Source organism: Macrobrachium nipponense, chromosome 34, assembly GCF_015104395.2.
Source record: "Macrobrachium nipponense isolate FS-2020 chromosome 34, ASM1510439v2, whole genome shotgun sequence".
Lineage (NCBI taxonomy): Eukaryota > Metazoa > Arthropoda > Malacostraca > Decapoda > Palaemonidae > Macrobrachium > Macrobrachium nipponense.
The window spans coordinates 47767072-47780403 of record NC_061095.1 but is presented as its reverse complement, the minus strand read 5'-3'; the positions used below and the strand labels follow the sequence as shown (position 1 = coordinate 47780403).

General features: G+C 37.1%; 1 protein-coding gene across 4 annotated transcripts in view; it reads left to right on the top strand.

Annotated features, from left to right (window-relative positions):
- LOC135208028 (proto-oncogene c-Rel-like) overlaps positions 1 to 13332 on the top strand; it is a 68296-nt gene that overhangs the window by 42846 nt on the left and 12118 nt on the right. For 2 of the 4 annotated variants that reach the window (XM_064240141.1, XM_064240140.1), the window contains exons 11-12: positions 7465 to 7566; positions 8063 to 8353. In XM_064240141.1, the coding sequence (XP_064096211.1) occupies positions 7465 to 7566; positions 8063 to 8353 (393 nt within the window). Of the gene's footprint in view, positions 1 to 7464; positions 7567 to 8062; positions 8414 to 13332 lie in introns of all 4 variants that reach the window. The other 2 variants (XR_010313103.1, XM_064240143.1) reach the window with 2 other exon arrangements.

Sequence of the window (13332 nt, the reverse complement as noted above, 5' to 3'; positions counted from 1 at the left end):
GACTACTGAAAGTGAAAGCTCACGAGGTGAGAGCCATCGCAACTTCGCTTGCATTCAGAAAAATATGTCTGTGCGGAACTTGATGGAGGCGACTTTTTGGAGATGCCAATCGGTTTTCGCAACCACTACCTACGTGATGTGAAAATCACATATGATAAATGCTTCGCCTTGGGTCCTTTCGTATCGGCGGATTCGGTGCTGGGGCAGGGTGAGCTGAAAACTTATCCTGTGTAAATTTTTATATGTTACCCTATATTTTATATTGTTGTTTTTTGGTTGGTTCTGAAAGAGGTTGCAGGAGGCACCTCTTTTTGTCGTAATATTAACCCTTTGTATTTTGGTTAGGTGGTCTGGTGGGTTTTGGCTCCTTGCAGAGGTAGTGGTAAGGATCTGTTAGGTAAGCGGACAAGGCCCTCTAACAGCATCCGACTTGGATTCTACCACAATAGGGGATCACATATCCCAGTGGTAGATCCGAGAGTCTTTCAGCATCAGGTCACGTCCTAGCTGTAGCTCTCCAGGCAATGCAGACTCAGAGATAGTATCTATGAAGTCTTCATCCTGAAAAGGTTGAGAACCCAAGGTTGTTATATCCTACAACATTAGTTGTTTCCCGTCTTACCTGTATTATTGAGCTGTCTCTTACCCTCCACCAAGGTGCCAATCAGCTAAGTATATATCTGTCAGGGAAGTTCATGTACAAAAATGATATTGTTAAACTACAATAAAGTTTTGTACATACTTACCTGGCAGATATATACGATTAATGGCCCACCCAGCCTCCCCTCAGGAGACAGGTGGAAGAGAAAAATCTGACAAGCTTACGGGAGTGGTTCGTACATCCGCCACCCAGCGGCGGGTAAGGTAGACCACCTAACCTACCTGTCGCGTGTGCCGCGAGATTTGAAATTCTGTCGGGAACGTCGGAGACTATAGCTAAGTATATATCTGCCAGGTAAGTATGTACAAAACTTTATTGTAGTTTAACAATATCATTTTTCAGCTTGTGAGTGTTATCAGTGCAGCCTACTGGAGATGTAACTCCATATTTGCCTCACCTTATTTGCGAGATGTAGAAAATTCAGTATGAATCATGTAGAGCATTTTCACCCCTCACAACAGCAGTGGAACTCATATTCTGAATGATTAGGGTAGCTATACTCTAGCCTTTACTATTTACTTATGAAGGTGCATATTTTGAAATAGGTAAAAGCCTTCATTCATTTACCATCTTTGCTCTGATGGCTAAGGCACAAGGCCTTTTCTTCCACTTTCATCAAAGTGAGAGTGGTATCCCTTCTAAACTCCTTGCAAGGCTCCCTCCAGCATCCTTCATAGATCCTTGCATCTTAATGAATTGTTTCTCCCCTGGCTACAGTACCAGCAGATGGATTCTAATCATTAGGTAAGAAGCATCGTATTCTTGGTGGAGTTTTGTGTTTATTTGTGGGTTACAGTTATTTGGCCTTGCACCTTGTTCCCACCTCCTTTCTTCTGTGTGTGAGTCAGCTATTATAATGTGTAAAATTAATTTCAAAAATAAACATTTTTATAAAAAAAATTTATAATGTAATTACATCTATTATATATCATTTCCCAACCTCCCCATTCATGTAGACAGAGAAAACACTGAATGGTAAACAGTGAACACTTGAATCACCCAAAAGGGATGGGTTAATAGATGGTTCAAACTAAATAATCCTATTGATATTTTAGTTGTTGCACGCCATCGTCCTCCGCCTGACATGGGAATTAGACCTATCATAATAGGGAGGCAAGTACTTGAAAAACAATCTTATACAAATTTCTATTTTCCCCATGGTAAAGTCTATAAAGGGCACAAACAGATTCACTTGACATCAGCTTCGCCTCTACTTCATTCATGGATGATTTCAGCTTGACATTTTTAACAAAATCCATATTTGACCCAAGACCATCCATAATATTGGTGTGTGGGCACTTGAATTCTTTCTCATAATTAACAGAGGCCACCAGAAGGGGATTTTCAAATTTCATTCACTGGTGCACAGTGTTTTAAAACATTTAATATGTGCACCTACTGATTTTCATAAAACCAGCTTGTTTATCTCAGAGCATTTTATCATTTTCTTACTCCAGCTTGTTAAGAATAAACCTACATCAGGCTGTGTTTCCTCATTTTGCAAAACAGTCTATTTGGTGTACGAGGTGTCATTTCAGTTTCAGCTAAAATCATCTCTGTAGTGATTCTATTTTAACCAGGTGTTTTCTATCTACTAAGTTTCTTTAGTATTTATTCCACTTTTAAAAAGTGTAAATTCATTCATAAATGCATTCTGGCATATCCATAAAATTACCCCTTCATTTCTTATTTATGACCTCTCAGAAATGTCCCTCTGAGCACTGTCTTTCTTCTACCTCTGACATAAGTAATGACCCATCCCTTAATTTTTTTTTCAATTTTACATCTTTCATTTCACCCATGTATATTTCAGTAATAATTGTGTGGCTACCCAAACACCAATGGCACACCCTGCTTTGTCAGCAACATCTTCATACTTTTCCAGATACTCTCTCTGTCTCTTGCACTTATTTAACTTCACTTTCCAGACTATCGAGTAGCTACATCTTCATACTTTTCCAGATATTCTCTCATTTTTTGCACTTATTTAACTTCACCTTCCAGACTATCGAGTAGCTACACGCTCTATTTTGCATCCTTCATCTTCGGCATTTTTCTAAAATACTTTTTGCTGTAGATAATCCTTTTTGGTATCCTTGGTCTCAACCAATGTCGAAGGTTTTCATCTTGTTGCCCCATATTCCAAAACTTCTTTGCAGCAGATTGATATTCTTTTCTTAACTTGACCAATCCTCACTGACTGTCAGTCCTCAGGTGTTATTTCTAGGACTGAAAATCTGTTTTGACAGTTGCAAAAACTTCTAGATTTTATCTTTTCAAGATGCATTACTCTATTAAACCCTGACACTTTTTTGTCAGGTGTTATTAATATCGGCTTTATCATGGCAATGATTAGATAATGATCATTACTATTGACATCTGCCTCCCTGTAACTCGTTACATTCCTAAGCATTCTGTTTTATCTGGATTTATGGCTGTGGCATCTAATTGGTTTTTGTGAATGCCATCTGGAGGTGTCTGTTGGTCAAAATAGCAGACAAAGGGAAGAGACAGCAGATAAAAGGGAGGTAGAGAATAGGCAAATTGGAAAAGGATGGGGCACCTCAACAGGAGAGCAGTACATATTTCAAACTAAAAAGTTAATGCTAATCTAAAGAACTTATCAGAAAAAGCACCTAGCTTTTAGGAAGCAGAACAGTTTCAGCTACTGAACTATTTTAGTATTACATTCATTAGGTTTGAAAACATTTCTTATGGTATTTATTCAAAATACAGGCAGTCCCCGGGTTACGACGGGGTTCCGTTCTTGAGATGCGTCGTAAGCCAAAAATCGTCATAAGCCGAAACATCATAAAAAATCCTAAGAAAACCTTACTTTTAATCCTTTAGGTGCTTTAAAAACTATGTAAACTGCATTCTTATTGCATATTTCATAAAAAAAAAAAAAAAACTTTAAATATTGATTATTTTGCATTTTTGGTGTCATATTTCTTGTGCCAGATCAGCATTGTAGGCGTCGTAACCCTGGAAATAATTTCTGATGAATATAATTGAAAAGCGCCTTAACCTCGGAACGTCGTAAGGCGAACCCGTCATAACCCTGGGACTGCCTTATTTAAATTTACTTGGTGTACCTAGCATTTAAACTTAACTGTGAAGAAAAATACCAGTGCTAAAGAGTAGTGATTTTTATATTTTCCTCCAATACTGTTTAATTGGGCCATTTCTTTACAATGTATAATTCAGCCAAACAGATTTTTTTTTTTTTTTTTTTTTTTTGAGACAATTCTTGAAAGTAAACATGAAAGCAATCATATGAATGTATGTGTATTCCCAAAAGTTGAAAGGTTATGTATATGTACATAGTAGAACTAAAGGAAAGCAAAACCAAATATGCAGCAGATTTATAAGGACGAGAAGATTAGCAACAAGAGAGGCACACAGCTTAGCAAACTTTTTAGCATGTATTTAACAAACCTCTTGCATACAGATATGCAAGGAATGATTAAGGTAGACACCTAAGCCAAGTGTCTGGTTAATGTTGTAAGGGTTTTCGTAAGCTCAGCTTCGCCACCCCAAACAATCACATCCCTCTTACAACAATGTTTTCTCTTACACAGAGGCAGATGTTTTGGGGTTTATTTTAACCCCTACATTCAAGGTCTGAATAATGAGAAATAGATTGTTTAACCTTTATTAAAGACTGGAGAAGTATATTTTTGTAGGGAGGAGAAGTATATTTTCGTAGAAAATGACGATGCTGAACTGCAAAAGTTATAACTACCAATGACTAGGTTGAATAACCCATTCCTGTAAGGGATCTTTTATGAATGGCAAGCTATGAAAAATAGTGATTTTGAGGACAAATTGAATAGATTGGAGAAACAAGTCCACTGTTGTGTATGGGTACGTATATTTAAAAACAAATCTCTGCAAAGAGGTTTTGGGAATCTATTCGATCCAACTTTAGGGAATCGAACAGATTCTCAAAAGCTCTTTGAACAGTTTTATTTTTTTAATGTATAAGTGTATTTGTTTCCCCATTTCAAGAGTCATGCTACTATGAGTAATTTTTAATTAAACAGATAAAACAAACTCTTGGTGTGTATTGTTCCTAATTTAAAAATAAAACCACATATAAGTTAATATCTCATCTTTAAGTACATCAAACTTTTGATTCATGAATATTTATTGAATAACCTACTGTATCCAATCCCATACAAAGATAAGGCAGAACAATACTCTCAGTTAAACATATTTCATGTTCAGTTTATCACGTTTACACCTAACAACAGATATCGAGTTTTTGGAAACAAAATACTACTAGCTGAATTTTCAAAGATTTATAAATTATTAGATGAAATCGATTATCTTTACCTAGAACAAAAGTTAAGTTTCTCAGCATTTTTTTACAACTGAGTAAAAGGAATCATTAGCTTCCCATTAAATCATCCACATTTACTGTCAATATGGTGACACAATAACTTAAATGATAGGAAGCAGAAGTGGTGATGAGAAGTCTTTAGAAATCAAAATTATACAGTCACCTCCCATGTTCCAATAGTGTTTTGGGTAAAAATCATCAGAAATTAAAACCCTACTCCGTAGAACCCTAGGTAAGTAATCCACTATCATTCCAGGATAGATGAAAAATTAACCAACTTTTACCAGTAGATGTCAGTATGCAGTAATTTTATGGTATTAAAAACTGTTTCAATGCAAAGTACTGACTCTTAGATCATGTAACATTTCAACATCCAGTTTGGGCTAACAACAACAGTGCCATTCCTCGAATTGGTTCCTTGAAAAGGAGATGTTATGATGGAGTTTTTTTTTCCTAATCATATGCTTCAGTTTATATAAATATTCATGCCTTGCCTTACATCATTTTAGGCTCCTTTGTTTTCGGTCCTACAGCAATTTTCCTCAAAAAGAGGAAAAAATTTAAGTTATACGTACATGCGTACTATGTGTCTGTTTACTCTAGTTTACGTTGGTCAACAAGGTATTGGCTTTTTTTTTTTTTTTTTTTTTTTTTTGTGGATGGTTTTGGGTGTTATTTACATTAATATGATGGGAAATTGCATTTTTATGAGAAATATTGCAAAATAGTGGAATTATGGAGCTTTCTTTATTTCTGAGGTTTTGATTATTTCTTTGTGGTGGTACTAATAATGATATGGAGTTTTTTAAGAATTCTATGTTGTTTTTCAAGACACGGTACGTATTCAATTTGTCATTTTTCTACTTGCATGTTCTGGAACCAAGTACCAGCATTATGCAAGAAGTAAGCACAGATTACTCCATATATGAAAGTGTAGGTTATGTTAGGAAAAATACAGATTTCTCTTTAATTTGGTATATTTTTTATTTGGTCTGTAACAATTTTGTTTTCATTGTTTTCTTTATCTTTTCTTGTAATCTTTATTACAAATGAAGTAAAGTCATTACTGGAAACAGGCTCATTTCTGGCAGCTCAGCCCGACATGGCCCAGCCCTAACACTTCAAATGCTAATACAGTGGACCTCCTGTATTCGTGTTCTCCGGATTTGTGGACTCACGCATTGGCGGATTTCTCTCTGGAACATTTCCCAGCATTATTTGTGGAAAATTCGCCTATTCGTGATATTTTTCTATGAGAAATATCCACAAATTCGTGTATTTTTATCAGTTTCATCATAAAATGCACTTTTTGTGATAAAACTTAAAAAAACGTGTGTAAAATTTGTTAGTGGGTTTTTCTTGAGTTAACAAAATAGAAGGTTTAAAGCATTTTTGTAGGGGTTCCAACTATTCGCGGGTTCTAGCTATTCACGGGGGAGGTCTGGTACGCATCCCCCCACGAATAAGGGGGGGCGACCACTGTATCTCCAAAAGTACTGAAGATAAAAGAAAAATTTTTTCGGCAGATAAAACCTTACGTCTTTAAATTTCATTCCATATAAGATTTATTTTTAGAATATCATAAATTCACATTCAAATGATGTTTTAATCATTTTCTCAAACTTTATGAATTCAGCACTAAACTGGATAGTTTTCTTGAATACTTGGCTTAGTTAAATTATGTCTTCTCACCTCCGCTAAAAAGAATCATTTTGCATTGTAGAGTTTGTTATACGTATTATTAGCACTTTGATGTTGGAAGACTATTTTAAATGCAATAAACAAAAACGCTTCTGTAGTAGAGAGGTCCGAGATACCTAGTTAACGCTTTGATGGTTTAACATGAAGCTTCACCAGTTATCCCCTTTAGGGCGCCCTACTGGTATACAAGTGATGCATGCTTGTCAATTCTGATATCTGCAAAAGCTGTGTTTGTGGCCATATGCGACCATAACCAAGCTTTTAGATTTGGGGTTTTATATGATGATCCAGATTAACACCTTTTTCGAAGACCTGCACCTTGATTCATATCAGATTTATAATCCAGCTTTTGATGTAGTCGTAACACGCCTAAATGTAGGCTTTTAGTTTTCTGTAAAAGAAAACTACATGTTCGATGGCTTTGTCCGTCAGCACTTTTTCTGTCCGCCCTCAGATCTTAAAAACTATAGAGGGTAGAGGTCTGCAAATTGGTATGTTGATCATCCACCCTCCAGTCATCAAACAAGCCAAACAACACCCTCTATCCTCAGTAGTTTTTATTTTAAAGGTTAAAGTTAGCCATGATTGTGTGTCTGGCAACTCGATAGGACAGGGCATGGCTGAAAGTTTCATGGACAGTGGCCATACAGCTGTACAGAAAACTTTATTACGCCAATGAAACTGACATATTTTTTACTTGTTTTTATTGTTTACCATATTTTTCATAATGAAAGGATTTATAATGTATTTTTTCCAGTTTATGGGGACGTAGCTATGTCAGGAGTTGGAGCTGTGCAGCGACCTGTTATAATCGCGAATCGAACAAAATTTGGTGATAGAATAAAGAAGGAGCCAACAGGTAAGGACATCAAATTGTAGGTTTGTCTGTTTATATAACTTAGTTTTCATGCTGACATCTGAAACTGATCTTTGTACGTATGCCGCATAAGTTTTTATTTGTGTAATTTTCCCCCATCTCCATGATTCCATTTAACAATTAAATGTTACATAAGATATTTTTATAAATTCTTAATGAGTTAGAAACACCATTTATGTCGTAAAGTTTGTAAGAATACGTATAACTTTGTATTTTCTTTTATGAGTCTCTGAGGGCTTTTCCCACCATTTGTCTTTTAGTGTTTTTCATTTTTATTATAAAGACTTGTTGTGGTCTAATCTTCCATTTGGAGCTTTCTTGCTGCAGCTTGAAGTTTTCTGAGGAGCATTGAATTAGTTTTGTGTTGTCCTTTGTAAATGCCACCAAAATTCTTGAATGTTATACTTGAATTAGTTGTACCTTTTTGTCAATGATTAAATTGGCAATAAACTGATATTCAAATATTTTTCCATCGCAGATATCGGATCTCCTGTGTCTCCCCTCTTCAACATGGTTAAATCGCCTGCAAATCAGTCAGTGTCGCCACATTACGGCGGAGGTACACTGTACACTGTACCAAGCCAGTCACTGAGTCCTGTACCCCATGGAACATATTATGCTCAGCAGTCCCCTGTACACAATGAGGCAGTGGGGGTGGCCATGATGCCTTCACCAGGCATACCTGATCGAAGAGTTTCTTCACCAGGCCAACCTTATTACCACGTTCACGATGCTCAGTCTCCCTATTCGCAAGACCCTGGTATGGCTGGTATGTAGCACCTTACCTTTCAGTTTGGATGCCACAGAATGACCTTCATGTTTGTGATGTGTAAGCAGGTATATTTTGGTGTTTTTACGTGACGTTTGCTTTATCCGTCAGTGGAAGTTTTAACTTCTACTTTAGCTTGGCAAAGCTAGACATGTCACATTTGTTAAAAGCTTTGTGTGCTTTGATTCACCTGTCATCTTTTTTAATATTTCTGCTGTTTTTGTCTGTGAGCTTTGAGGAAACACTGATAAAAGTAGGTGTTTGAGTTATGAAGACAGATTTTAAACGCTTGGTATACTTATAAGTTGACATGATAGGTCCTGTATGGTAGATTTAGTATATTAGTTACCACTTTGTAAAGAACATGCTGCAATTTCTGCGAGCAGAGGACATACATTCTTAACATTTTATTACCATATAGTATAATTGTGTAACATACGATCTCGCATGTCGTGCAACCCCCAAATTTTCACCCGTAAAATTCGATTTGATCGTGTAAACGTGTAACATGTGAGTTCAATTTTTGAGACTAAATTACAATATGCTAACCAGTTTTCCTCCTCTTTATCTATCCCATTTTCTAGTTAGGCTAACCCATTTTCCTCCGTCTCTTTGTCTATCCCAACTTCTAGTTTAAGTTAAAAAAAGTAAGAGAATGCTAAAAGTATCGTTAGTAATGTAATAGTACTTATTGTATAAACGCATACAGCCAGAAATAGCTGATTTGATATGAACGACCGAATCCGATGTAAACAGCGATTTTGCTTGTATTTCAACCATCGTACGATAGTAAAAAATTACTGTAGCTGTGTTACAAATGACGTTAAGTAAAATAGGACTGATGGTTTTACATTACTACATCCTTATTTGCTATGGAGAAAAGATCAGCAAGGGCATATACTATGGCTAAATTTAAGAGCAAGTTGTAGCTGAAGCTGAGGAAAGAATGTTCATCTGCTAGCGACCATTATCGTGCATCGGCAACATGGATGAAACTCCTGCAAACCATCACACTCAGCCATAAACAAAATTTGAGAGAAAAGTGTTTTAATCAAAACTATTTGGCATGAAAGAACAAATTTTACTGTTTCACTCCAGTAAAAGATAAATATTTAAAGCTCTTAGTATTCTGATGAAATCAAGTGAAAATATTGAACCAATCTGTTGATTTTTTTTACGCAATAAACATGCCCTCAGCACCATCTACTAACGAAAAAAAAATTACTAATTTTGTTCATAACAATACATATTCAAGTGGCATTTTGACTTGAAAACACTTCATCTAACATAAAATAACCTTGCCCCATATCAGTAGAGTATCGAGATTAATTTACGCTAACTAGAAGCAAGAAAATCACTCTGATTTAAGTTCAATACAGCAAAATAAACTTAACTCGCAATCGCTCTCAGCAGATTTCCAAACCAAAACATTGATTGCTATGTTTGTATTTTGTAATACAATAGTAATATGAAAATAAATACAATATTATTGGATGCAGTGAAGTAAAGCATTACTTTTTAAAAGATCCATGAAAAAGATGCGCATATACATTATGTTTGTATTTTATCATGCAATAATAGTATGTGAATATTACATACGCTAATTTGATATCTCGTGTATGATGTGACCCCCTTAAAATTAGCTCCAAAATTAGGTCTTCAAAAGTCGCATGATACACGAGTATAAACGTTAATTAGTAAATATTAAATATCTTGGTTACATATGCAACGCAGACAGAAAATGCAGGCAAATCAAACCAGCTTTAGTTAGGAGGGAGAGAACAAAACATCCTCATTCAAAGGCAGTAAAAGAGTAACTGGTGAGAACACAAGTCGTTGCTGGGGAAGTGGGTGACTCACTGTCTTGTGACTGATGACAGATGCCACTAGTCCCCTTGTATTTACAATTTTATTGATTTTTTACCGGTTTTCAGCTACTAGACAATTCATCCTATGTTAAGACCTCAGGTTTGTTAGTTATGAAAAATACAAATTAATTTAATAAATTTGTCACATTTAGAACACCTAAAAGTATGCCGCACCCTGTTAGTTTGCTTTGCTTGCCTTGGGTCTTTCATATTATTTTTTTTATTGCTAGGAATTGCTGTACTTTTCAAGAGGAATTCAGGTTACCTTTGCTATAAAATTTTCTGGTATACTTTAATGTTACCTTCCTTTGAAGATAAATTCTGTATATTTCCCTTAATGAGTGAAGGATAGGCATATACATATATAGCACATGAAAGTTGGATCATTGCTTCAAAGCTTTTTGAAAAAGAATGCCAGTTGGACCATGAGGGTAAAATTAATGGAGCTAAGAGCAAGTGCCTACAATATGGTAGAAGCTCCTTGGTACAGATTTATAATTGTTCCAACACACATACGAACCTACGCCTTCATATATGGAGTAATCAGCACTGACGTAGCTTCAGCTGTTCTTGAAGCGTCTTTGGAAAAACAGTCTTGACGCTACCTGGGTCACATGGTGTGGCCCGGCCTGACCTACTGTCGGCCATTGTTTTCGGAGCCTGACTAGTGTTTGCACGTTTCCAAGTCGTCTCTCTTTTTTGCTTTCATGCTGTTTTCTCTATTTCTTTTTATTTTGTGCAAACACACAGTAAGTTGCAGTTCACATGATGTATAATGAAATTGTATGGGACAAAGTGCCAGCCTAATAATGTATACAATATGAAAAACTGTAAATGTATATAATCACAGAAGATTGACTTACTCTGTAGTGTAAAGAGTTGTAAAAGCAACTAAACTGACTGAGTTGCACAGAACTATCATGTTGGTTGCAAACAGAGGTTGATATCTATGCAGCTTTTACAAAGAACAAGGGTAAGAAATAAGCAGCACTAATTAGACCCTATTGTCTCCCATCTCCCACTCTCTTGCCTCAGCCATGCTCTGCTAAATAACATTCTTAGCAATATTTTCAGTCCTGAAATAATTCAAAGGATGGAAATTGTTTCACACCAGGTGTTCTATAATTAGTGATTCAAGAATATGATAACCATTGTTTAGTTTGTACATTCCGCCCATTGGGCAGTTTGATTGTAAGTGAGTTGGTTTTATATATTGTTTTTTTTATCTTCCTTACAATTCGCTTCTTTTTTTATCTTCCTTACAATTCGCTTCTCAGGCTCAGCGATGTTTCAGAGTAACTGGCCAATTCCTACAAATTATAAAAATGCTGAAGGTGATCTTTTATTTTATTAAAACAGGATCTCAGGTCCAGGTCAAGGAGGTGTCGTCATCAGTGCCGGCATTATTCTGTAGGGGTAGTTCAATTCCGAGCCAGGGTTATCTTTGATTTAGAGCTGGTGTTGATGCTGGTATAGCTGGTATCGTGACGTTTCGACCTCCTCGCAGGTCATCTTCTTGAAGAGTCGGTTGAAGGACTGTAGCAAGAGAGTCTGCATGGCGGTATTTATAATGGGCTCAGACCTAGGGTGGAACTCTCATTGGTCGGGCCAGTCTTTGGCGAAGTCTTGGATCTCGCGTTGATGGTTGCGGAGATTCTGTTGTGCAAGCACCATCGTAGTGTGCCTGGGGATGGACGTCAGGAATTCTGTCTGTAGCAGGAGTCCTATCATCCTGTGGGGGCTCCTGATTATCTGGCACGGTTTTGGGGGGGTTGTTTGCAGCTCTCTGGGCAGCGATGGGAAGGAGAAACGTTTTCTGTGTGATGTTTAAATTTGGTTTCTTCTTTCCTATATGGAGGGCTTCTAGGAGGTGTAGACATTGGGGATCTGTTGTCTGGTCTATTATCTCGATATTAGGGATAACATAATTTATCTTTTTTCGTTTGATGTGAATAGTACTGGCGTGGTTAAACATGGCTCCTTCTTAGGCGTGGCAGAAGATTCGCTTGGAGAAGCGCATGGAGGTCATACTGACATATTTGCCAAGGCATCCTCGGACCGGGCATGTTTATCGGTAGACCACACTAGTCTTCAAGGGTTCCTGCAGGGGGGCTGAAGGGTTGTCTTGAATCACCAGGCTGCTCATCTTCTTCGTTTTATAGTACAGGCAGTCCCCGGGTTACGACAGGGGTTCCGTTCTTGAGATGCGTCGTAAGCCGAAAATCGTCATAAGTCGGAACATCGTCAAAAATCCTAAGAAAACCTTACTTTTAATGCTTTGGGTGCATTGAAAACTATTTAAACTGCATTCTTATGGCATTTTTCATCAAAAAAACCTTCAAATATTGATTATTTTGCATTTTTGGTGTCATATTTCATCTCCCAGATGAGCGTTGTAGGCGTCGTAACCCTGGAAATAACGTCTATTGACAAGCGTCGTAACCTCGGAACGTCGTAAGCCGACACTGTCGTAACTCGGGGACTGCCTGTATATTACTAGCTTAATATTTTTGTCTGGGTCGCTGGGGCTGATGTTTTCCTCGATAAGTTTTTTGAGGGCTTGTTCGTCCTCCTTGTACCTCCGGTGGAAGTGCCCCTTGTAGAAAAGCTTGATGGGCTCTGCAACGTCGGGGCAGGGTTCCTGGTAGTACCAGACTTCCATATTCTTCCTTATCGATTCATCAACAGACGATTGGTGTGCCTGTTGTCGACGAGGACATGGGCGCCGCGCTCCAACTCCTGCGTGTCATTCCAGGAGGAGCAGTGTGAGAGGGCCCTCCTGATGAAGGCGCTGATGGTGGAATGCTTATACCTCTCAGGGCACTTGCTTTCTTTGTTCATGCATATTCCCATGTGTGTGAACAGTGAGAGTGAGGGCCCTGAGAGGTACTGTATGCGTACCAGAAACCCACCGGGCAAATAGTTGAACCCCTTATAAAAATGCTTAAAACTGCCTATTTTATTAGTTAAAATTCAAGAAAAACCAACTAGAAATGTTTATACCTGGTTTTTTTAAATAGTTTTATTGCAAAAAGTGCATTTCATGATGAAATTGATAAAAAAAAACTGGAATTTGTAGATATTTCTTGTAGAAAAATACAACGAATATGC